The sequence below is a fragment of the Empidonax traillii genome, unplaced genomic scaffold (assembly GCF_003031625.1).
Source record: "Empidonax traillii isolate 1590-97213 ecotype Southwest subspecies unplaced genomic scaffold, ASM303162v1 scaffold10:size5872457, whole genome shotgun sequence".
Taxonomy (NCBI): domain Eukaryota; kingdom Metazoa; phylum Chordata; class Aves; order Passeriformes; family Tyrannidae; genus Empidonax; species Empidonax traillii.
Genome location: NW_020955203.1, coordinates 4,329,692 through 4,356,177, shown reverse-complemented (window position 1 = coordinate 4,356,177; position 26,486 = coordinate 4,329,692). Strand labels below are relative to the sequence as shown.

The 26,486-nt window shown below is 46.5% G+C and overlaps 1 protein-coding gene across 4 annotated transcripts in view; it reads right to left on the bottom strand.

Annotated features, from left to right (window-relative positions):
- Positions 1-26,486, bottom strand: part of SETBP1 (SET binding protein 1) — a 264,688-nt gene that overhangs the window by 235,253 nt on the left and 2,949 nt on the right. For 2 of the 4 annotated variants that reach the window (XM_027885454.1, XM_027885476.1), the window contains exons 1-2: positions 18,024-18,035; positions 9,036-9,696 (exon numbers count right to left, since the gene is read on the bottom strand). In XM_027885454.1, the coding sequence (XP_027741255.1) occupies positions 9,036-9,527 (492 nt within the window). In that variant the 5' untranslated portion in view covers positions 9,528-9,696; positions 18,024-18,035. Of the gene's footprint in view, positions 1-9,035; positions 9,697-18,023; positions 18,036-26,486 lie in introns of those variants that run through there. The other 2 variants (XM_027885462.1, XM_027885471.1) reach the window with 1 other exon arrangement.

Below are 26,486 nucleotides of genomic sequence, written 5' to 3'. Positions count from 1 at the left end.
TACAGTGTAAGCTCTACCTCCGAGGTATGAGGAAACTGTTTCCTACACATCCTCCTGGGAGAAGTGTTTGCTAAGCACAGTCACAGAAGCACCAGGTGGGGACCCAGTGACCTGCCCTGCGGTGAGGCGAGGGTGTGATCAGTGGTGACACATTGAATGTCCACTGCTCAGACCTCTCCTTGTCAGACAGAGTCATCAGCAAGGAGAGAGGGGCCCTGGCCTCTGGCTTATTTGCTGGTGTCACCGCATTCCTTCCGAAAGGGAGAGCATTGGGCAAGTGGAAATTACCCACAAAACCCCTCAGGGCTGATTCTCATCTTTCAGCCATGTGGAGGGAGAGCAGCTCACATGAAGTTGGGATGCTGAAAAATACTGAGATTCCTCAATGAACCACCCAAGTTTATTGTGGTGGAGCTGTTGTAACACCGATGTCAATAAAAGATACCATCTCTTTACAAACCTCGCCACCCAGATGAGACAGAACCATGGGAAACTGATGAGAAGATAATGAGTCCTCCAGTAGATATTCCTCATTCAACTCTTACCACATTTTAGGGTTTACAGACCAGAACGGATTATTAAGGGCATGTAGGTCAACCGATTGCATGCTGGCCCCGAAACTCCACCCCCTCATTTCTGCTTATAGCTCTAACCCTTCGCTAAGTTTTATTTTTAAGTGAGCAGTGAAGATGTGGAGAGTTAACAATTTTGAAACAAATTGGCCAGTTTAAATGAGAACTGGAAGAGGATTGGCTTCCAGAAGAGCTCTCCACTCCATGCTTGGAGTTCAGGTCACTACCTGGGAGACTCAGTTGTGTCATGGTTAAGCAACCACAGCTCAGTAAAAAAGGTCTGAGTGTTACCCTGGCCTGAGACAGGTTCCTTGAGTGAGTTACTTAATCTTATTATTCTATTTCACATTCTGTACTAAGAGACAAGATGGTTCCATTTATCCTCCTCTCTATAGAGCTTGTGAAATTCTAGCAGGAGGGCAGGATCTCCTGGTGCCTTCGTACAGGACTGGCCAGCAGCAGACATGGATGTACAATAGGAACATGAGACATCACCTTAAACTGAATCTGGTAGAGACCCACTTAGTTCTGCAAACATGGCTGTAGGTGACTGTCTTAACTTTAATGACCATGTCCTCATCTTCAGCAATTCTGTCCTGGCCACAGTCCAGGCCACATCTCAGACATAAAACCTCATCTTCAACCTGTAGTAAGGCACCTTAGCCCTTATGCTGTCCTTTTCACTGCTAGCCCACAGCTCCAGAAAAAAAAAGGAAAAAAAAAAAAAAGAAAAATAATATCAAGATGTTTGGTGTGATACCACCCTGAAGAAGTGGGGTTTGCTGTCCATCATAATTGGAAGCAGTGTCATGCTACTGGTGCATGTGCCATGGCTTGAGAATCCCTCTCCTGATAGCAACCACCTGCAGCTCAGAGTCCAAATATAATCATGATGTAGAAATAGCACTTCACGTCCTGAAATGAAGAAGCCAACAGCCACTGGTCTAATTCATGTTAGAGGTCATGGCAAGAAATGGAAAATAATGCTCTTATGAAAACACAGTTAACTGGACTTGTCCTCGAGTGTCACGTATCAAATGGAATCAATTTAACGTTCAAGAGTTGGAAAAGTCTCAGCATTAAAAGCCAAAACAATGCATGTTTATTCTGGATATTTTTAGACTGGTTTCCTAAGGAAACAAGGCTAACATGGTTCACACTGTGTTTGTGTGCATGTTAATGCACACACAAACTCCTTGCCTTCATGATCCTCTCTTCAAGGTTTTTGGAATATTTTTGCCCAGTTTTGATCACATTTGATGGAAGAAATCTTTGAGATACAATATTCTAAAAAGATTTGTTCAAATTGTTCACTGGCCAGAAGAAAAGAACCACTGAGGGGCTCCCAAGGAGGGCTTGGCTAGCAAGTTCACTTATCACTAGACACCAGAGAAATCACATAACAGGAAAGTGGTCAGAAACCAATTTTCACAAGTTTCATTGCCCTTACCAAAAGCAAAAAAAAAAAAAAAAAAAAAAGACAAACTGAGGGCACCAGTCGAACCCACACTTTACATTCAAATGAGCTCAGATGAGTCCATCACTCAGTCCCACTGGCTGGGCAGAGGAGTGGGGACAACAAGAAGCCCATCTGAGAATGAAGCATTTGAAGAATTAGATCTGACCCGAGGGGGCTGGCTGAGCGTGTCTGTGTGTGTGTGAAAAAGGGATTAAAGATGAAAAATCTGGAGGTAAATCAGAAGGTTTCTGTGGTCGGGTGTGCCTGGAAGGGCGGGAAAGGAAGCACTGCACGCAAAAGCTGATGCTGGAACAACACAATCACGTGCATGAAGGACTGACACCTCTGTGCATCCCAAAATCTCTGCAAATGAAGACACAGCCAGTTTGCAGACCCGGGTGCACAAGCCAGCACATCGCATCTCCATCTCTGTTAGCCTGGAGGCCACAGTGCTTTCGAAACAACCCGCGTGTGCTGACTTGGCCAAGTGTTTACAAGACTGCAGGAGCAGCACCTGTCCCCTCCTGCAGTTAGGTGGCTGGGACTAAGGACCTCCAGCTGGATCCCCAGCTTCCTGCACTTGTCCCAGTTGCTTCACCAGTTGCTTCCCGGCAGCGCCTCCTCAACCTCAAAACCAGGTCCACAGATGTTTTGTCACGGTTTGAAGAGAACGACACAGCTCAAGCAAACAAGGAAATGTCACAGAGGCCCATCGAAACTCAGCTGTGGGAGGGAGAGACTGCTGCAAAACAAAGCCTGTCCTCAACACAGACAGCTTCCCCAAGCCCTGGTCATATGGCAGCTAATCAAATACACCAAGTCTTCCTTATCTGGCACTCAGTGTTTAGCAGAAAAAGCCTGCTTACATTTCCTCACCCCATCCCTTCATTGCCAGACATTCGCTTCTTTAAGACACACTTGACTAAATGCAAAAAAAGTCTCAATTCTTTGGGAGCAGACAGTGAGGGATGGGCATCAGCTGGCTCAGGCAGAGCACCGAGCTGGAAAAGACACTCTGCCTTATTCCTGTCACAAGATATCCATGACATGATGCAAGACAGGCACCTCTCCAGTAAGTTTGGAGGAGAAGGAAGGGTTAAGACCTGGGATCGAGCCCTCCCTACTCTTCAGAGAGAGTACTGAACCAGCTTCAGGAGGGACCAGCCTCCTCCAGAGGCTGTGGGAGATCAAGAGGACTCAGCTCCCAGTCTGGGAACCTCAGGTGCCTTCAAGGACCCAGATGAACCCAAGCGGTTCTCAGCTCGCAGAAAAACTGGTTTCTTAAGCAAAGAAATTAATTTCTTCACAAAGAAAAAATAATTTCTGCTTTCTTTTGGAGGGGAGCCTAAGGTAGCTGTGGAGAGAACCAAACTGCAGCTGCTTCATTTGTGCCTTCAACAATGCGGTAGAGAGAAAAGCTAGCCTAAAGGAAACCTGGGATGAATATCAAAGAGCTGAGTTGGTGTAGCTTTGCACCCCTACTTGTGTAGAAAGACTGTAAAAATGCCAGGAGCCTTGTGCCTGTTGGAGCACCTCTGAGTTGATCTCTCAGCTGCCCAAAAACCTGTTTCACCTTAAAGCAACTCGAAGAACATTCCCCTGTGTTGGCACTTCTGGGGCTCTACCGATGTGCCATGAGCTGGCAAGAGGCTGAGGTCTACTCTGCTGGTGTGAGCTTCAGATAACCTGCCACAAGCACCATTTAGAGCAGCCTCAGGGGTTTGCTAAGTAAGAGTAAGGACCAAACCAAGGTCCAGGCTGAAAGGGCTGTGGATGCTGCATCCTTTGTGGGGAAAAAAAAAAAAAAAAAAAAAAAAAAAAAATGAAGCTGTAAATCAAATCCTGCCACTTCAATCAGGTATGACAACACACAAGTGCCTTCTCCTCCTCCTCCTTGCTAAGCCTCACGCAGCACAGGGAGCCAGCACTTACGTCAACTCCCCGAGCCACGTTTGGGATCGCAACAGGAAGAGCTGACTCAGAAGACATCTCGCACGGGGGATGCCCTTAGCAAAAGAGGAATAAGCATGCAGGATGAGCAATTGGATGATCATACACACAAATCACCGGGGAGAGGAGTCCGGCAGAGGAGTAATCCAGCAAGAGCTGCGGATGCACACGAGGACCTGGAGGGAAAGTGCAATGTGCAGTCAGCAATGAAAACAAGGGGGAAGGGGAAGGAGGGGGAAAGTGCTCATGATCTGCTGGAAGAAGGAGGGGGTGCAATGGCAAAAGCACATGAATGAGTGAGTCCTCAAGGAAAGGTAAGCCCTGCAGCAGAAAGTTGCGTGTGTGGGGCAGGGGGGAATCGAAGACTATGAATTGGAAGTGTTAGAGCTGCTTCCTGCAGAGAAATGGCAAATACACCCACAGAAACTCAAAGGTAAAAAAAGAAAAAATCTTGCAAGAAAATCCAAAGATAGACTTTCCTTTGCACACAAGGAAGCTTTACTTCCAATTCACTTGCTGCTGTGCTTATCTCAATAAAATGCATTCAGCTATCCCAAGCTCTCAAAAAAACCTAGTGCACTAATAATTACAAAAAAAAAAAAAAGTTCACATTCCCTGAAGAAGGACATTACCATGAAAGCTCCAAAGAAACTTTGTCAGGCTATGCTTAAAGGAAAAAAAAAGGTGAAAAATGAAGTGTTTGCAGATGTAAGAGAATAGAAAGAAGAGCAAATGCAGAGAAGGGGTGAAAAAAGAAATAAAACAAAACCAGGGAAATACTGCTCATCTGGGGCTTGTTAAATGCTACATGACAGACAGGAAATGCTGATGGATTGCTTCATTGCATTGGGTGCCACACTTTCAGCATCCTTCTAGACTGATAACGTGTTTCCTTATCTAAAGGAAAAGGCACCTTTAGTGATGCTGAGGATGCTGGACTTTAGCAACCCTGCTGCAGATGGGTGAGCAGCAGCTGCAGGGCTTGCCAGCATGCCAGCAGGACATCCTTTGGGCTCCTGGCTTTTTTTCTTCCCTCCCTCTCCAATCAGACTAAATGAAATAGAGCTATTTGTGGGTTTACAAATGGCAACAGTTCAGCCTGCTCCATCCCCAGGTGCCAAAGGGTTGAAATAAGAGAAAACTCTTACAGAACATTTGTGCACTTTCCAGTTGCCACACAAGTAGCCGCAGGAACAACCCAAGACACGATTCAGCTTCTGAGCAGTCCCAGGAAAAGGGTTAGGAAACTACCTTCGCTCTTATTTTCAAGCAGGGGAAGCTAATGTGAAACTTGGCATGCTCAGGACTTGAAAGAAACCCCAAAAGTTGTTGGGTAGCAGCCAAGCATTCAAGCCAGCAGAGCAGAGGTTCCCAACACTGATGCTCTCTCATCCCCTCCCCACTCCAGGGCATCAGCAACTGCACCCAGCAAGATCCTCTCCTGAATTCCCTCCCTTCCCATTCAGGATCACATAACATCCCCGGGGCGATTGCTCACACGGAAAAGCAACATGAGGAAAGTATTTAATGCATGTTTATGTCTTTTAATATAGTGTAGCAGCTGGAATCAAAGGCAAAAACCCTGGGCCTCAGCATATGAGCATCATGACTCTCCGCAGAGCCCCCTTCTAATCACTGCCACTCTCTGGACCACAGCTTTAGAAATCAGGCACTAACCCCTATTGCCTAATTAGCAGAGCAGTGTAAAGCTTAGGAGCAGGCATATCTTCTTCCTCCCTAAGTGGCCACTGAATAAATGTTATATCCCCAGTTCACAGTCCCTTTTTACATTGCTGGCATTACCAGTCCTTTGTGTACCCACATGCTGTTACTTAAATTGCTTCCATGTTTTCATTACTTGCCCTCTGTGCTGTGTGTATTGAAACTCCTGCAAGAATGCTGAAGTGGTATTTCAAAGCACTGGGGACTACTGGAGATGTGGCTGGAAAAATTATGCAACAAGCTAAAGTGATTTTTCAAGTCCTGATAGAGTTTGCACCTCCTCAGGAGGAAAAATAAATTCTGGTGCTACTCCAGGAGGTGCAGGACAACCACTCCCACCCACCAGAGACATGAGAATGGCAGCTCAGTCTGGGAGGCCTGTGTGTATTCCCTGAATCCACAAGCAAGGTGGTAAACCCAAATAATGATGCTGCTCCCATGTGCAAGGGAAATGTGTATGTTGGGCCAAACTCTCCTGGCAAAAATCCATGGAGGACAGTGGAGTGATGCCAGCTGAAGGTCTAGCCCACTCATTTAAATGTGTTGTTCCTTCCTGCTGCTGCCAGTAGCTGCTTTTCTGGAGCTTGTGCTGATTAAAGCAACAGGCAATCAAACAGCCTAACGCTGAAATTTCAAAACCGCCAGAATCATTTAAACGTGACAATCACTTTTCCCCCCCCCCCCACCCCCAGCCACTACTTCAGCTCTTGGTGGTTCTGCAAGTACACATGGAAGGCTCCTGTGTGCTCTGCTCTCCCAGGGAAACAGAGGGTTGGACAAGAGAGCTACATCTCCATGCGAGTTTCAACTTGCTCTTTCCTCCTAATTATCTTCCCTGCAAAGATTTCTGTACCTGCCACAAGACACACGCGTTGGCCACGGAAGAAATTCTGCTGCCAGCACTGGAGCTTTTCTCCCACTCATTGCCAGCCTTCCCTTCCTGCAATGCCTTTCATCACCCCGTTGACACGAGACGTTCACGGCCTGGTCCTGAAACCCACGAGCTGAGAGGCAGCTGCGTGCAAAATCCCTCCGGCTGCAGGGACGCAGGTTATTTCCCACCCCGGTGATGCAGGCTGTAGGTCTCCAGGCATCAAGCCCCTTGAGATCAGAGCACCAGGGTCTTCCAGATCCCTGCTGAGGACATCTCTCAGCCGCAGCTGTGTCTCGGCAGCTGCCGCGCGCACGGCAGCCGTTGGGTGTTATGCTAATGGATGCACCGGAGCAGCAGCCCTCCACCCATCTGCTCACAGCATCCACCTGCTGGGTGGTAGGGTGGTTTTGTTTGGTTTTGGGGTTTTGTGTGTTTTTTTTTTTTTTTTTTTTTTTTTGGTGTTCATTTTAATGGCCAGATTAGACCAGTGCTGACCCAGAGCGCTCCCAGCCTGAGCACAGGGTGTGAACACAGCCCCAGCCAGCTCGGACCTCACAGCACAGGTGCAGGCTGGATGCAGCCACGTCTGCTTCTTTCAAACTCCTTATCCTGCTGCAATTAAAGTCTCACCCTGAGCATAAACACACTAACAAGGTGCATTTTTAGTTATTGTTCGCATTGGGCTTGTTTGGTTTTTTGTTTGGTTTTTCTTGCACATAACTTCCTTATACTTAGCTTTATTTATTCAACCTTTTCCAGTGACCCCCCACAGGAAAGACTACACCGTCCATACCCATCTGACTGGGTGATAAATAGAAATGAAAGCTCTGATTTCTATGCAGTCATTTCCTTCACAGTCGTTGCACGGTAGGCAGTGGTTTGCAATTCTTTTTTTCTCCCTCTGTGACCATGGAAGGATTGCTTGTGACACCTTTGCTGTCACCAAGCACAGTCTCAGACAACTTCTGCTTCCCCTGAGACCTCTGCAAGCATTCAGGGAGGAAAGAAAAGTCAATATAAGACACTGCTTGGTGCCAAGACAGCCCATCCTTCCCAAGAGGTGGGAAAATCCCTTCTTGGTGTGTTATAGGGCCAGACCTCTGCTGTGCTCAAAAGAGGAACTACTTTCATGTCCATAGAATGGACATGAAATGGACATGCCATTTAGCAAGATTCTGAGAAAAAAAAATATCCCCTCCCCACACACACTCTTCATCTTGTAAGAAAAGTACTATAGGATTGAGTGATGTTAATCTCCCTGGGCTCTGCCTTGAGTCAATGGAAAGTGTTGATGCTTCAAAAAGTAATTTTGAGTTATGAAAATTGTAGTGTAAGTCAGTCTGCTGAGGAGGATTTCTCCAGGGAGAGGTTGTGGCAATTGGCCTCCTCAAGGCTTCACTCAGAGCATCCATCAAGTGCATAATGTATGGGGAAAGAGTGATCAAAGCTTCATGAGTCGGAAAACCAAGTCATGCCCCAAGCTCTAATCAGGGGGTGCCTATATCTCAGATGAATTTGTCCAGGTTTTGGAGATACTCATGAGTCTTTCATCAAATCTGGCTTCCTGTCTGAACTCATCATGGTGCCCACATGCTACTAAGGAGCCAGAGGTGAAGTATTTGTATTTGACCTGACCAAAACTTTTTTCTGAATGACTAGGACAGAAAACACCAATACACCCAAAAAATCATGAGCAGTGTTGCTTAATACACTCAAATTAATTTCAAGAATTAGATGTAGGGGACATTACTGAAAAACCAAGCCAACAGCAAAACAAAAGGGTGCTCCAGAAAACAGCTCATACAAAGAAAGGATTTTCTTTCTTTTCCCATCCTTGACTAAATGAAAAGAAAAAAAAAAAAAAAAAAGATCCATTTTTACCCAAACACAAAGTACCAAGAATTTCTCTGCAGAAGGATATTTCAAGGAAATGATAAGCATCTGGGAGAAAATGAGACTTATAATGGAAGTATTTTCTGTGGCATAACTGTAGTGCCGCTCGCACAATGCTGTAATCAAGAATAATGGAGCCCTTCACCCAGAATACAGGAATGAATTCAATTGTTCACTGTGCACATACCTCTATTTTAAAAATGCAGTTGAATGCTTTAACTGCCAAAAGGCTCGAGCATTAGCGCTCAGGCACAAAGCAGTTTAGAAGTGGGCTCCTTCATTTCTCACTCGTGTAATGATTAATCTTAAAACTCAATTACACACAAAAATAGAAGAGGCCCTGTTGAACTTTTGATCCCTTCTGAATTGTTTCATCTGAAGGATAGTTCAAGATCATTCCTGATGCATATGTGGTGGTGCAGGATGACACTCGCCCTATGCTCCTCCATGGCCAAACCCTTCCAAGGTTACACCTTGGATACAAGCTGTTTGAGCAGGTTTATTCCTCCCTTTCTCCCTGTGCTCCCAGAATAAATTGGAAATATTGTGAAACAATAGGACTTACCTTCTTTTTGGAGTGTGATCTGTCCTCCTCTTTAGCTGTTTTGCTATTTTTCCCAGTTCTGGAAAGCTTCTGCTCCCCAGACTGCTTGATGGTGATTTTGATCTCGGGAGGGCAGATATAGTTCTCCAAGTTCTTTGGGGGCTTCTTCGCTCTCTTGGTGGTCTGGATCTTTAGCTTTAAACTCCCCTCTGTGAAGTTTGCCTCCTTGATGGAAAACTCCTGCTCCTCCAGGCCGTCTCCCGCCACCCACTTCTCGCTGTCTGCGTTGGAAGTGGAATCCACGTCTCTTCCGGAACCCAGCTCATCCTCTTCCTCTGGCTCCAGCCTCTCACTGCTCACCGGGATCCCTTTCCCCGAGCCTGCCGCAGGCAGCATCGTCTCCCCTGCGCAGCCAGAGACAGGAGGAGGCTTCGTGGAGGTGACAGCAGCAGGCAGAAAGTCTGCCTCGCCTCCTCTCTGCCGGGAGCTGCTCAAAGTCTCCCTGGGCTCCATAGCAATACCACAATGCCCTGGAGTTCTGTCGGAGGGAAGGGGAGTGCGGGAGGGGGTGAGGAAAGCAAGGGCAGCTGCGATCCCAGGGAGCGAATGGTCACTGTCCACCAAATTCAATGTCCCGGTCACCCAGAGGCTGCAAGTTGCTCAGAAGAGACCAAATCTGCCACTGTCAAAAGAAAGAAGAAGAAAAAGAGGAAGTTAGCACACATACAAACATTTCCAATGAAACAGGGCACAGGGCAAACTCAGGCTTCCCCTGCGGCATCCCAAGAGCTTTCCTTGAAGCAAAATGGCAACCAAGGCAAAAAAAAAAAAAACAAATACTCAAAATTTTTCACTAAATGCCAACATCTTCAACTCAACTTAGGGAATAAAGGAGGGGCCAGCCACTTCTCCACAACCACGAACCTCCCCATTACTTCAAAACTCTCACAGGGTTTTCAGAGGGGAAAAAAAGTAGAGGCAGATACTTGCCTTAGGTTAAACAATAACCCATTTATCAGAGCACAGAAAACATGGTGCTGCCTCTCTGAATCACCAAACTCTCTATTTCCCCATTTCCCAGGTATGAGAGAGAGATGCCCTGGGCTGCCAGGTGTTCTGAGGAGGGCCCTGCTTTGGATCAATTATTCATTACAGATGACTGCAGCCCAAGAAGCAGCCTGGGGTGCTGGAGGTGCAGGAGGATCCATTGCAGGATGATGGAGAAAAGCTGCTCTCAGGGTTTTCCAGAGTTCCTCATGCCCTTGGGTACCACTGCTCTGTGGTAGAGCCTTGGGCTGGCTGATGCACAGGCTGTGCTCTCTCATCCTTGCAAATTTGGCCTTTCTTTAGAACATCAGAGATGGAACCCTCTGATATGGAAGCACCCGTACTTGGTACCTAATAAAAAGTCTCAGCTAAAGTTAAGGGGAAAAGCTTGTGAATGTTCAGCTGAGTCAAAAGTTGCATCACCCAATGACATGGAAAGGCTTGTTAAAAATAACGCTTATACAGTGTTTTTTAAAGGTATTGGGGTGCTTTCACACACCCTCCCTAGAACCCCCATATTGCCACCCCCCCCCACACACACATCATGGCAAGCGAGTTTAGGTTACAGAATTAGCAGAGGAGTCTACAAAAGTGTAGCCTGCAAAATTAGCAGAGAGAAATAAATATATTTTCAGCTACTTTAGGAGAAACAGCTCCCCAGTGGATCAGAGGAGTAACACTTCTGGCATATGGAGAAGGAAACAAGAAGGCACTGCCAGGAGTAGGTGCATGAGGTGCAGACCGACTCTGTCAGCAACAGCTCCCTACTAGATTAGCTCTGCTACACTCAACCAACTACAGTCAAGATCTGAGCACAGCCAGGGATTTCCTAGGTCATTTTGAGCAGCAATATGTAAAGGAGAAACAAAAATGATCATGCTACCTATCAGCAAATCAGAATAGCAATGTCAATGAAGACTACTCTAAAACACAGCTCACCTAGAGAAAACACATCCTTGTATCACTGGCTTCTTTCAGCTTTTTAAAGATCCCTTGCAGGAGCTTGAAATTCAACAAGAGGCAATTAACAAGCACCTTTTATTAGTTATAGATCCACACTTACACTGGAGTGTGGCCATGGGTCACTTGTCTGACCTGGGCACATATGGCTGCTAATGAAAAGTCCTAAGCATCCTAGAGCTCCAAGAAATCATTAGATGACCTCCACCCAAGTCCAAGCAGATACAAATTCAAATAAAGTTCCCATAAATAGCACAAGCTGACAACCCAAGCAGAAAGAGGAAAAAAAAAAAAAAAAAAAAGAAAGAAAGGGAGAAATCAGAGCCTCAATTGCCATCTGGCCTTAGAAATGGTTTCTGTAGCTCAGAGGAGATAGAAATACACCATCAAAACACTTGTACTTAAGATGCACGTCTGAAAACAGAGGGAAAGATTCATTTCCCAGAGCTGCTGCCACTGGTCTCATTTAAGGTGATCTTGAGGAACTAACAGACCCAAGGTCTCCTGCATACCTGCCCTGACTCACCCTCAGGTCAGCAAGTCTCTCCACTTCACCACCTGGGAAACAAGGATCGCAGTTACCGCCTTCAAACCCATTCTACAGTGGGTTAATTAATGTCCTTGCATAGTTTTGAGCCCAAGTGTTTACCGTGTGGTAGTCGCTAATTACTAACGCAATTAGTACCTTAAAGCCACACAGTTGCAGAGAACTGCTCCGCCTAATTACTGACTTTGCACCTTGCCTTGCCTCTCTCTCCTTTGTGCCCGTGGAGGTGATGGCAGTCAGATCTGCCACCTTCCTCTTCCAACCGGTCCAATTAGAGAAAAAAAAAAAAAAAAAAAAAAAAGCCGTCTTATTTATCTGCCATTTTGCATTGTTAATCTACTTGGAGAGGGACACAATGTACACACACTCCTGGGCTGCAACACAAACACAAGGTGGTAAAAGCTCGGCGGTGGTGCAGCATTCCAGAGAGTTACTGCTCTGGTATGCACGCATGTACAATGGGCACTCTGTGCCGGCCTCCGCCCACAGGCTTTTAACCTCTCTCGTTGCTGGTTGGAAAGGGAAGGCTCTGGCAGACAGCTCCTGACTCAGTACGATGAGCCTGCAGCCACCAAGGGTGCGAGGAAGGGGCCACGGCCACCACACCACAGACACCAGCGCAATGAACCAACCCATTTGGTGCCTTGTGTTCAACGGGAGCCTAAATACAGCTCATGGCTCCCAGCCAAGGAAGGGTCTTTCGGGTTTTGAGTCACTGGGTAATATGTTTTGTGGAGGGTGAATAAAAACCCCGGTTTCTGCACCAGAGTCTGGTTGTGGGTCTTGGACCCAAACTCTGGGTCACAATGCCCAAATGCTCATCCCAGCTTGGCCATGTGCCTCCAGGTCAGCACAAACAAGCAACAGATGAATATTACAGCCATGTCAGATGAATCCGTGCCAAATCCACCTTAAAATCCAACTTAAAAATATTGGCCTGCTGCTCTGCCAAGAGCTTGCTGATGATGATATCACCAGACCAGCAGGTAGCAACAAATAACCCTGTGCTCAAATGCTGCACACAGAATTAACTGGGTCATTGTTTTAAGTATCTTCTTACTCTCCTCCAGGGTTAGTAGTTAAATGATTTGGGTGCAGGGACATCACACTCGTCTTTCTAGTTTGGGCAGGCTACCTGTGCTTCGACTAATTAGAAATAGCACTTCGGGCTTCTGAGTGTGTAACCTTTATTGGAAACCTCCCTACCTTCCCTCTCCAGGGTGCCTGCGAGCAGAATCACACAGTGGTTTGGGTTGGAAGGGACCTTAAAGCTCATCTAGTTCCACCCCATGCCACAGGCAAAGACACATTCCACTGTCCCAGGTTGCTCCAAGCCCTGTCCAACCTGGCCTTGGACCCTTCCAGGGATGGGGCAGCCACAGCGTCTCTGGGCCACCTGTGCCAGGGCTTCACCACATTCACTGGGAAGAATTTCTTTCTAATATACAAACTGAACCTGCTCTCTGTTGGTTTAAAGCCATTCCCCTTGTCCTACTGCTGGAAGAGCTCTATTTCTGTTTTAAACGCTATTTAAGCTCTGTTTCTATTTTAAACACCCAAGACATGGAGGCTGCCACCTGGAAACTGCCCTTCCAGGGCTCCAGTGCTCTGCAGCATCGAGTCCTGTTCAATAAGCAGCTACAGAGGTGTCCAAATTAGGCTCACAGAGGAAAGTGTTACTGCTAGCAGGCTTCCTGCAGTCAAGTTAAATTTAAGGAGGATAATTCACAGGTGAATGACAACAAATTTCACAGAAGTTGGCATTAGCTCTTAATTAGGGAGAGATTCACGCTTTCTCTGATAAGTACTGAGAAATAATCAAACGCCTGCTTGCTCAGCCTGGCTACCAGTGCTCAGGTTTCTTATCAGCTCCTTTGGGTCATACTGGATGTCTTCCATTAAGGGTTCTGAATACCTTCCCTTCTCCTGCCTCAGGCAACTGCTCATGCTTGTAAGTGTTCAGATGCCAGGGCTATAAAGTGATTAAAGTGAAAATTTGCTGAGGACAAAAACGGAGGTGAGAGCCCACAGGAGGTGGGGAGAAATCCACCTGTTTGGGTTTCTCCATGAAATGAAAGTGGACACAATAGTTGGCACGGCTTTTGTCCTAAGCTTGGACTTGACAATCTTGGAGGTCTTTTCCAACCTTAATGGCTGTGTGATTTTAAGTGTGAGAGCAACTGCATTAGTAACAAGCAAACATTGTTTTGAGACATGCAAGCAAGGCAGGTTCAGCTGCCCAATGTTTGTGCTCTTCCTCTGAACTGCTCTAGCACCAGGAGCATCAGCAGGGAGCTAGGAGCGATATTAAGAGGTGCTGCCCAAATCTCTTCTACGCTAATACCACTGTAGGTACTGAGACTTGCATTTTGGAGTCTGTGAATAAAATTACTCAGGTTGAAAAGAAAAAAAAAAAACTCTATTGAACAGGTTCAAGTGAGTCAAAACTGAGGCACAAGTCTGAGAGTGTTGTGGTGGATACAAAGTAGAGGTCACACCTTTTCTGGCCCTGCATCTATCAAGTTGCCTTTGGATCTCACGTTCTCCCATGGGACATACACTTAAATCCCTAATCTGTGCAAAATATCAGAAATCCTGGAAGCCTCTTTACACTCAGTCTTTCTAAAGCCATTCACCACAAAGCACTGGAGACTACACAACAGTATTTAATGATGAGGTATCACCTTTCACTCCCAAGGCTCCCAGGTTGCTTCCATGATTATATGTGCCACTGTTGAAATGCAGCTGCCTCTGGGGCAAAGGCCAATGGACAACCCACATTACACTCGAGGGAAAGTTTTGGTCAGATACCTGCTTTTATGAGAAGTGTCTGTGAAACTTCAGGATTCATCAAGGGACTTAGAGACCCAACGGCCTGGCATGGGGCATGTGGCAAGCTGCACTGGACTCGGCCCACATTAGGAGTAAAAAATGCCCCAACCTATTTCCTCAATATTCTTTTGCATAGAAAAAAAAATTAAAGGAAAATCAGAATTTTGTGTGTGGTTGTGGTCTCTGTTCACACACTGCCAGATAGCCAGCAGTATGACTTTGAGGGAGATTAGGAACAGGCACCTGAACACACTTCCATGGAACGGACTTAAAACTTTCTTCGTGGTAACTCAGAAGCAATTCCAGAGTATGGGCAAAACTTGCGGGCTAGAAAGTCGGCGTAGTGCAGACCAGTGACACAGTGTGGTACAATACCAAGTCCTCTGGGATAAAATTAAATCAATGAAATTTTTTTTGAACAAATTTTAACCAGGAGTATAAGTTGATACCAAATCAATATCATGTACCAGTAGAGTATTTAGTCCACTGCTTAGGGCCCTCGAGCTAGATTTATTACATCTTTGGACCACAGCCTTAGGTACTTCCTGAAGCCATAATACTCTGAAAGAACAACCCAGCTTTGTCAGGGAGCTCCAACAATGCCTGTGACAGTTATTTTCTGTCCCCACTACAGATCACAGAGGAAACATCCTCTCCCTTTCACCTGCCTTGTGTTGACCAGGACAGAAACAAGGCAGAAGAACTTCCCCTTCAAGCAAAATGCCACCTCTTCATCAAGAGTTAGAGACGGCCTGGTGATATCTCAGAGGATGTTAAAGTTGGTTATTAAGAAAAGGATCTTCCCCCAGAGGATGGTTGAGCACTGGAACCCCGGGCCAGTGGTCACAGCACCAAGCCTGTCGGAACTCAGGAAGTGTTTGGACAATGCTGTGAAGCACAGGGTGGGATTACTGGGGTTGTCCTGTGCAGAGCCGGGAGCTGGACTCGATGATCCTTGTGGGTCCCTTCCAGCTGAAGGTATTGCTGTGATTGTAAATCCCAACCAGACACAACCCTTAGCATCCTGCCCTAGGTGAACTTGTGCTGAGCAGTGTGGTGAGCTGGATGATCTCCAGAGCCACCTCCAACCCCCAGACATCACATCTTCTGTGATGTATTACTTGACCTCCATTTCCTGTGGTGAGCAAATTTGTCTCTCCACTGCACAACAATTTTAAACACACTGCTATAATCCCATCTCAAAGATATACCTGAATATAAACACACATAAAACTGATATGGGTGTGCAGCAAATAAAGTTTGGGATCCTCAACTAATAATAATTGCAAATGATATGACCATATGTGAATGCCAGTAATCCACAAATTATCTCTAAAAATAACTTAACTAACTAAGGCATGTGATTCATTAATTGGGTGAATTAGAAGAAGAAAGTTGATTCCTCTCTGCATTGTGCTCCTGCCTCCAACTTTGCTTTTGTTCCAGTCCTCCCACCTCTGCCTCTGATTCTGCATGGATTACGTTAGGGCTTTCTCTGAAGGGACAGGATGCAAGCCATGCCAGGTGTGGTCTATCCACATGAAAACAAGGAGCAAGGGTTAATGGAAGTTGCCAGAACAACAGCAGAAATGTAATCTTCAGTTGTTTCCATCAGATTGTCCCAAGTCCAAGTGCTACCAGCCCTCTGCACCTCCCGAGCAACACTGACTGATGGCTCTGCCTCACTGTGCCGGAGCCTGGCAGAGGGAGCCAGAAAAGGTCACACTGCAGGGAAAAAAGATGTGGTAAAACAAATAATCTCTCACAGCCAGATGAACCTGCAAGCATCCTCCCCAAGACAAAGAGACAGAAATAAATGAGAGTCTAAGCATATCTGTAATTACAGAGGCATGTAAGTGTGTGCATCACACACATGTGTATCTGTCTTCTCAACATAGAGACATTAAGAGTATATTATGGAGTCATATCTAGCTCCGTAATTAGATTTGAGACGTTATAATTAGATCAGATAGTCACCTTTCTATGTAAGTAACTAACTATCATACAGGGCTGACAGGAGGGCCAGCTGAATGATTAAACAACTGACACAGCCATAAATCACAAGGCCCATAAAAGCAATACTTGCCCAAGGTACAGCTGTGGCAACAACCAGCGTAGCGAAGCACCCATCTGCAAGAGGAGGAGAGATGCCCATCACGTTGCCCAAGGACTTTAACAAGCTCCTGCCTGAGAACTGTGCCAAGGTTTTGTAAACCTACTCACTCTCAACCTAGAGCTGTGTCTGGGTTTTGGGGAAGGCGGTACAGACACCAGACCTGTGAACATCTCCACACAAAGGCTTCTGGTCTCTAAAGGGCCAACTTGTGCCCTGGAAGACAAACAACAAAAAGTGGCTTGGGTTGGAAGGCACCTTAACAATCATCTTGTTACAACCCTCTGCTGTGGGCAGGGACACCTTCCACTAGACCAGGTTGCTCTGAGCCCCATGCAACCTGGCCTTGAACGCTTCCAGGCATTCACAACTTCTCTGGGAAATCAAGGAGCCGTGTTTGATCCTAATGACATCAAGAGCTGGCATGTTATTAGGCCTCCAGGACACAAGACAGCAGAAAGAGATGCCAACTGTGCTTCAGCTCATTACAGCACAAAAAACCAAACGCGGAAATTTGCCTAAGTCAGGTCAGCACCAGGTTGCAGAGCTTCCAGACCAAGCATCATCGTGCTCAGCATGATGTATAGAGAAAGGTGACTCCTGGGATCACCCAAGAGACCACCCCAAGCACTCTGCTGGGTGCAGCACTGTGTACCACTGCAAGGATAAAACTTACTCCACTGACAGAAGCCATAAAACTCTTGGGGGGGATGTGTCAATATGCACAGAAGGAGACTTAAATGCTCACTCCATTCCAGCCAGCTCTTGCCAAGCACACCATCCTGGAGGTAGCGGCAGCTACTCCAGGCTACAAATGGAAAGTTTTATGGGTATTTAGGGAAAGGTTGTTGGCACAGAGATCAGCCACAGAAAGTAAAACCCTGTACAATTCCTTCATCTGTGTTACCAAACTTTCCTAGATTGACTCTGCTCTTGGAGAGCTGCCATCAGACACAGTAGCTTCCTTCTAACATCGTCATGGCAGGGCAATAATCTCTCCTTCTCCCTCTGATCAAACATTTCCCTCTGCACCATGAAATGTGTGGAATATTACTTCTCTGTATAAATCATTAATGAGAGTCTTGTTTTTATTTACTGTTGCTTCCACGGGACTTCTCCTTTCTCCTTTTTTTTTTTTCCCCTCTCTTCTGTTATTTCATTTTTGCTTGCACAAGTGCCAAATACACCAGCTTTCCCTTCCTTTGGGAGAAACAAAGAAATAAATAAAATCAAACAACACATCTGATAGGGAATGCACTAGGTCTTGGCTCGGCATCCATTCCTCAGAGCCGTAAGTGATGGCACAAGGAGGACCAAAAAGGCTTCAGTCCAGGGTCTATCCTGTGCCCAGTCTGGAGTCTGTACAAACAACACATCCCGTGTTATTCAATTCTGAATGCTTCAAATGATGCTAGGAGTAAGAAAGGTTGGATTTTGTCCATCCAGGATCGCACTGTGTGTTTCTATGCTGAGTAAGCAATGGTGTCTTCCTTGAGGCCCTATAAGGTACCAATATCCCCATCATCAAAGGGGGACTATAGGGAAACACTGTGTCTAAAGGGCATACAAGAAGGGCAATAATTTGGGGTATTTAGAGGAAGGCATTGAGGCTGCTTTATCCTACAGAATGCATCAGTCTTTTGACTGTGAGGGAAAAGAGGGTGTGGGGGACAGCAATATATGAAATTCCCCTTAAATCCTCATGTACAGAAGAAGAAAAATCAGGAGTCAGAAGCAGCACAGCACACAAGTGGATGTGCCTCGATGCACCCAGGGCAAAGAGCAGCCCAGGGTGCCAGGACAGTGAAATCAAGAGGCACAAAACCATTAGGTGGGAGCGTGCTGGTGGGGAGACCCGAGGCCCAGAATAAAGGCAAGATAACTGAACAGCTGCTGTGGGCAAAGGAAAGGAGTACCTTTGCCTCTAATGGGGCTGAAGAGGAAGTGGTTACAGAAATGCTGGGTGAAGTTGAGTCAGAAGGAGATAAAAGCTCGCTGAGTGTCTGCACGCCTGAAAGGCCTCTCCGGCTCAATTACCTCGCTGTGCTCTGTGCACACACTGGACTCCCTCCGAGGCAGCAAACAGGGTCAGGAGCACCACACTCACCACTCACATCCCTATTCAAGCAGGGCCCGGTCTTTGGATTGTTATTCCCTTAGAATCATGGAATCATTAAGGTTGGAAAAGCCCTCTGAGGTCATGGACTGCAACCATTAACCCAGCGCTGCCAAGCCCACCACTGAACCGTGTCCCCAGTGGCTGCATCCACATGTTTGTTCAACACTCCCAAGGATGGTGATTCTAGCACTTCACTGGGCAGCCTTTTCCAGTGTCTCACCAACCCTCCAGGAAAGACTTTATTCCTGGTATCTAATCCAAACTTCCCCAGGGGCAACTTGAAGCCGTTTCCTTTTATTCTGTCACTTGTGATACTTGTAACGTCGCTGAGTCCAGGAGGATGTTAAAGATTGGGATGAGGTCAGAATTTGGGGAAGTCCAAGGTCAAGTCAGTCACGGATGCTCACCTCTCTACACTAAAGACCTGTGGATCTCCATCTCTTAATCTGAATCCTTCACTTAGGTCCCAAACAAGTAAAGTTTGGTGTGTAGGCTCTCATGGATCAACAGATCCCTGAATGAGGTATTCATGCTGCTGCTCTCCAGCTGGAGCTGGCTGTGGTTTTGAATAGGTTCTCAGTTCCTACCTAGGACCACACTGCAGCTTATTGTTATTTTAATTGTTGCTTGCACTCCTTTTTTTTTCAAAGGTTTGCCTTAAGGGCCCTGAGAGGTCTGTTCACTGAGCTAAGGGTGAAAAAAATGTTCTGGCCTCAAAGTCACACTTTAAAGACAACACGTTCTGGAGCAGATGTGTCTTCAACTCTGATGGAATTGAGAGAAGGAGCAGGACTTGTATTCCTATGACTACCTCCAGTGACACAGAACTCTAATCTAATGTAACCAAACTGATAACAAACGCCATTTATGACACTTATCCAACAGGATTTGTTGGACTGTGCCTCTCTCTTTAACCTGGCAGACTACAAGAGCACCATTGCCTTCAGGATGCCTACAATGACACCTAATCTGTCATGGCATCAGAAACCGTAACCTCCAATTTTTGTCCCACTCACACCCCAAAAGATGACAAAAGCCCTATATCTGTAAAATACAGACTGCTGTTCTCTTCAAAAGCATGTGGTTAGAATAATTCAAAAAGGAAAAGTCTTTCCTGTTCTTCCCCTCAACTCACTTTTTCTGAATAAATTGGGGAAAAAAAGGGGAACAACTGACAGCTGGAGAGATTTACTCAATTTTTCAGGAAGAAAATTGCCATAAAACAAATAGACAGTGTAACATTTCTCAGTCCATTAGGTGAAGCTTTATGGAAATTAAAAGGATGTGAATGTATGGGTTAATGTTTTAAACTGATTTTCAACCTTAGGAACAATGGACATGTGTAGTAATACTTTGCCCAGATGCCTGCTACAACACTCTACATGTGTACAATCCTGTTCAAACACTTTATAAACTCCCCCAATTAAGCTTCGTGTCTCTGATCCCTTCTGAAAAAAACAAAAAAAAACAAAAAAAACCAAAAAAAACCAAAAAAAACCCAAAAACAACAAACAAACAAAAAAAACCCTGAGGAATTCAGCAGAGAATTATTCCTCTTGCAGAATTCTATTGAATCCCCACTGTAGGGCTCCATAGGAAGGCTTCAGAGAGAAAAGGGAAAAACAAACAAACAAACAAACAAACAAACAAAAAAAACCTACAGGAAGGATTTCCTTGTCTAACAAACTAATAGGATTTCAGAGGAGTTTCGGTGGAAACCCCACTGCATTCTCCAAAGCCAATAATTTAGGAAGCCCTTCAGGGTTGGTAGGCATGGATCACAGCATCACTCCAGACTATGCTGAGTCTGGAAACAGAGGGAAGTTGGGCCAGTGTCCAGATCTTAGAAATCACATCAGTAGGATATTCAGGATATGTGGACTCATATGGAGGAAAGACATGCCTGTAACTCCTTGCAGTTTGACCTCTGGCTTTTGTGTCATCATTTTCTCCCTTCCATCTTAAAACCAACTTCTCCATCTGCTAAAATGCCAGGACAGAAACAGAGTGATTCATTGTATACATATATATCTCTCAGTTTTAAAGGTTAAGGGTAACAAAAATTTCAAAGTAACTTAAAACCTCAGGCTTCCGATCTTTAACCCATCTCTAATTTTGAGGTATTTGAGTGAGTCCTGGGTTACTCCATGCTTGCCTACCACACATTCTTCTGAAAAGCTTTCTCAAGCACTGTTACAGGTTTTACCATAGTACAGTAGAGGAAACTTTGCTCTCATGCCACAGTCACAGAGCCCTTATCTGCTCAGGACTGCACTGCAACCCCTTACAGGAACAGAAATTCACTCCTTTGGAGGCACGGAGAAGCCAAATAAGTCACCCCACAATGACATTTAGCTAATTCCAGCTCCTCACTTTGCCAGGCATTTGCATCCTGATATATCAAAGAGCCAAGCCTTAGGCCATGTAGTGCTCTGGTGTTCTCCAGGGCAGGTCAGAACCTTGCCACCACCTGCTGTCCTCGTGTTTGCATGGAAATTAGTCTCCTCCTGCGTGGCTATTCCAAACCTTGCGCTTGCTTTCAAAAAGGTGCCTCAGACTCAACAGTCCTAAAGGAGAAGGCAACTCAGGCTGATCCTTACCACCTACACAACTCCTATTTTCCCTGCGAAACCCCTGTGCTGGATGGACTCAGTACATGAGACCCATTGGTGTCCCTGCTCATCAGCAAGAGTAAACCTTTACCCAGGGATCTGTGGGCAGTGCCAATGACTGCATTCTTCTCTGGTCACCTTCTTCTTTGGTCACCTGTGCTTCAGACCTACCACAATCCCTTTCATATCCAAAGTCAGCAGGGTCACTGCCACACACTGGCAGTGGCACAGGACAGACAGCTGGGCAAGGACCACAGAGATAAAGAGGCCTGGGACCTTGCAAAAATCTCCAACTGGACTGGGAAGTAAACTAGAGCTGTAAAGGTCATAATAAAGTTTTGATTGAATCCTCAGGGTGTTTGGTGTCCAGAGTTTCTACTTGGTCTTTCAGAGAGACACAAAAGATGACAAGAGCCTAAATGAAATAATGTCAGAAGATTTCTTTTCATACCCAGTCATCCCACAGCTCATCATTGCATTTGGACAATGTGTCCTCCAAAGTAAATCCAATTCCAAAAAAGCAAAATAGTCCCTAAACTTTTCACTCTCTCAAGAGCTGATAAACAGAAATAAGCACCCACTACTTCCTTCACACATTTCCTCAGCTCTGAAAGACAAGGTGTATTATTCTCTGACTGCTTTTATACAATTTAAGACATTATTTCGTCTTCTTTTTCTCCCACAGCTGTTTATCACCCTCACTTTGTACTGTGTACAACCAGTCAAATGTGAATTCAGAATCCAGGTGCCTGTTGCAGAACTGTGCTTGGTCCCAGCATAAAGCAGACTGTTACACAGGTCCAAAAATGCAATGAGCTTTTGCAGCCACATCAAGTGAAGCCTTAACACTGGGAAAAGGAGAAAGAAAGAGTGTCTCAGTGTTGTTAACCACACACATTTGGAACCTGATTCATGCCCTTATCAGAAGGCAGGGCAGTCCCAACCTTGAAAGTTTGGAAATCACTTTCAGATCTGTCAGTCCCCCCAGGCTAAGACATGGAATTAAGGGATTTTAAAGTCCATTTTTAATCAAGATGACAATTTCCTAAAAGTGTAAGTAATTTTATTTCCCCGACAAGAATAATGGGAAAGGAAACTCCTTTTTTTTATCAAGTTGGAAAGAGAGAAAGCAGTGAGAACATAATACCTACAATAGCAGCAAAACCAGTCCTAGTAGAAACCACAAGCCCTGCAGCAAAACACTGCAAACCTTCTCCACTAAGATTGTACCACAAACTCTTGCCTTTCTTACTGGCTTTGGTCTAACTCTAATCCTTGTACTGGTGCTGCCCTGAGAGTGTCTGGGCTCCCTAGCAATGAGGCTTGATCTTACTGTGGATTTCATCTGACCACCTACTATTTTATAGGTCAACTATATTAGGAAAAAAATCTTGGCTGTGAGGGTGGTGAGTCCCTGGAACAGATTGCCCAGATAAATTGTGGCTGCCCTATCCCTGGAAGCGTTCAAGGCCAGGTTGGGCAAGTCTCAGAGCAGCCTGTGCTAGTGGAAGGTGTCCCTGCCCTTGGCAGGGAGTGGGAACTTGATGGGCTTTAAGGTCCCTTCCAACAGAAACCACTCCATGAGTCTACGATTCTGTGATTTTTATGCACAAATTTGCTACCCTTGTCTCATCACCAAAACCACGCTGAAGTCACAGCAGTTACACATCCAATACCCTGTGTGCCTGCATGTTATAGTGGGCAAAAATAAAATTCCCCACTTCCTGAACATGGCTTAAAACCTGCCCCTACGTGCATCCATGGAGCACATTTTGGCAGTTATTAATGCTGCCTTTCAGCATCATCACAGACCAAGAGAGCCCAGATACTCCAGAGATGGGTGGCTAATGGGGAGCAAGGAAAACCTCCTAGGCATATGGTTAAGCAAATCAGTCATCAGTTCACTGGGACAGCTTTCGTTTCCATCACAGCAATCTGTTGGATCCCAGAACTGTTTTTACGTGGTTCATTAGACAATAGCCTTTCTTGCTACTAGTTGGGTCAAGAGTCAAAATTGCTGTGTAATTGCAAGTCTCAGGGCAGAAGGCAAGAGTTTTTCAGTCCTGGAGGGTGTTGTCCAAAGGGGAAGGAAAACAGAAGGGAAAGATTATGTGTGAGCAATTGAGCCCTACTGAGAGGGCAAAAAAAAAAGTCACTGAAACTGGGATTAGACAAATCTTGTGATGGAAAACAAGAGTACCGTTGGTAAGCTAGCACTTGCACCTAAGAGATGTGTGTGCTGGGAAAAAGCAGCTCAAAGGATGGGTCAAAAAAGAGCATAAGAGGAGATTAGGCACCATCAGAAGCCAAAAAATGATTGTTGAACCTTTTTAAGCATTTACCTCCCTAAGTTAATTAAGCACACAGCAATAGAGGTTGTTAAACAAGAACAGTTCCCAACTTAATCAAAGTACACTGGAAACAATACTGAGCAACCTCAGTAGAGAAACACAGTAAATATCAAATTGAACTAAATAGCTCAGTTAAGATCATTATTAATAGTAAATCATGGCCACTGTTTCTTTTGTTTGCCAACAACTAGCATAGTTTATGGCTCTGCACAAACCTAACACACCATTTTATTGCATTTCAAAGAGTGCGTCCTCCTAAAATGATAATGTGTTAATAATCTATGCTGGGCTTTTTGGCAGGAATCAAAAGCTCAAACAACTTGAAATAACATCAGCTAAAAATTATTTATTCCCCATCCCTAGTTGCAGAGAAAACAGAGGTTTTCTTGGCTCAGTTACTTCTCAATAGACTTCTGGTTTCAATTAAAACTTTTGAGTCTGAGAAGTTAAAAAAAAAAAAAAAAGAAAAAAGTTGAAGCCAATAAGAGATGGAAGAGAAGTCTCCATTCACTGAGTGTTTCTGCTTCCCCCCCGCCTCCCCTTTTTTACATAACCTTTCTGAGCTAAGAGCAGAGATTAAAGTACAACTCCATTGTGTGGAGGGGTTTTTATCCTCTCGTCTACAAAAAAAAAAAAAATGGAGATGAAAAAAAGTTTCTCCTTCGAGTGGAAGGAGCTTCTGACGAGGGGAGTAATCTCAGGAAAGGCCAAGGAAGTGCAGAAAGCTGTGCATGAAGCAGCCACTTGCACATTTTCCCGTGAACGTGTCCCATCCCTGGAAGCATTCAAGGCCAGGTTGGATGGGGCTTGGAGCAACCTGGTCCTGTGGAAGGTGTCCCTGCCTTGGCGGGGCAGGGGGTTGGATTGAAATGGCAGGGGAACTGTAACAAGATGAGATTTAAGGTCCCTTCCAACCAAATCATTCTGTGATTCTACAATTCTACAATTCCCTGATAGACATATTTTTTTTTTACTGTCTACAATAAAAAGTCTGCTTGTTTCCTGAGGTTCATGCTGTCACTGCCTGTCACTAGACACCTGATTATACCATTTCTGTAGCCTGCACCAAGTTACTCCTGGATGCAGGGGCTGTCAAATCAGTAATTGTTCCCATTTGGGCCCGTAATATTCCACCCTGGACCAGATTCGCCAGCAACCCTTCCCTCCTGGAACAATTCCATCAATACCAGGAGGCTCGGATTCTCCCTTTGACAGCAGAGCACTGGCCGGTTCCACGCTCCCCTCGCCCCACTCATCCTTTGCCGTGTGACAGACGGATGTGGAAGCACACACGGCAGGTCCCTTCCACCGCCTAGCAGGGCCACCGCGGGCCCAGTGGCTAATGAAACACCTCTGTATGAGGGGAGAACAGGCTGCCAGGCTCCCCTACCCTCCACCCTCCATCCTCCTAGTCCTCCCAGAGCCCGGCTGGGTTAGCCCGGCTCACGGCAGCCGCGGGGACACCGCCACCCCTCGGTACCAGAATGGGTGGGTGCTCCCCTCGCATCTCTCTCCGTGCATCCCCCACGCACGTCCCCCACGCTTGAAGCCCCCCCATCAACCCCTCCCGAGCACTGGGGGATCTGCCCACCGCGGGGTGGCCGAGCCGGGTGTGCCCTGTCCCCCCCCTTCCCCTCCTCCCCGTGTTGGGCTCCCGGCGGCCAAGTGCCCTTTGAGCATCAGGCGTCAGGCCCGGGATTATCGGGGCCGTTTATTTGAAGCGGAAACGAATCGGAAATCCTTCTCTCAACTGCCTTTCGGAGACATAAATACAGCAGGCAGGGGCAGCGCGGGGACCGCCGTGCCCGGGTGGGATGGTGGGATGTTGGGGATGCAAACACGCGGGACACACTCGCGCTCTCTCACACACACACACACACACGCTGACACACACTCACACCCGGGGAAACAAGGGCGGTGCAGGGGAGGGGGGACCCGATTTCCCAGTGCCCGCCGGGAAAACCCGGCGAGGAAGGGGTGTGAGTGCGAGTGCGAGCGCCCGGCGCTGGGCAGGAGCCTTGCGCCAGGGCTGGGGTTGACAATAGCCGCCCGCGGCTGCCGCCTGCCTTCTAACCCCCTCCTCTTCCCCAAACCACCACCTTCCCCCCAGATAATACCGGCGGTATTCCGCCTGTCCATAGCTCAACTCCACTTCCACCCGTTGTTGGGGGATTTGGAAAGGGGGCACCGGGGTCCCGGGGGCGGCAATCACCGGCTTATTAAGAACTGGTATTACACGGGGGGGTGGGGAGGGGGGCCCGCTTTCCTAATTACTAACCCCACTCCCCTCCCCACATCGTTGTCCCCGCAAATCGCCCCCTTTTAGGGGCTGCGTGTCCTTTTCAATGTCAAAACCAGCCCGGGGCCACCCCGGGGCAGCGGCGCCCCCCACTCCAGCGCCCCGGGCAGCGCCGCGGAGCCCCCCGCACACACACACTCGCACACACAAAATCCCCGTAAGGTTACAGTGCTGCTCTCTAGCTCCACTTAACCTGCAATTTACGAAGCGGGAGGGGGGTCGTGTGTGTGTCCCCCCAATTTCCACAGGCACACACGGTAGCTGCCACCTTCACGTATAAACACATATAGGCTACAAAAGGAGGAGGGGGGGTGGGGGGCACAAGAGGGGGAATAAATACATTATGCAAACTCCTAAAAAAAAAAAAATCCAACCTTTTCCCAGTAGCACGGTTTTACACACACCGCCACCACCCCCCTCCAGCAACCACACACAAACATCCCCCCCCTAAACGGGCACAAAGCGTGGGGAGAGAAGGGGTCGGAGGGGAGAGGAGGATTCGCGTGCACCGCATTGAGGAGGAATATTCCCCTCTCTCCTCCCCAAAAACCCCCCAAAAAAACAAATAAAGCCTTTTCCGCGCCATTGCAAA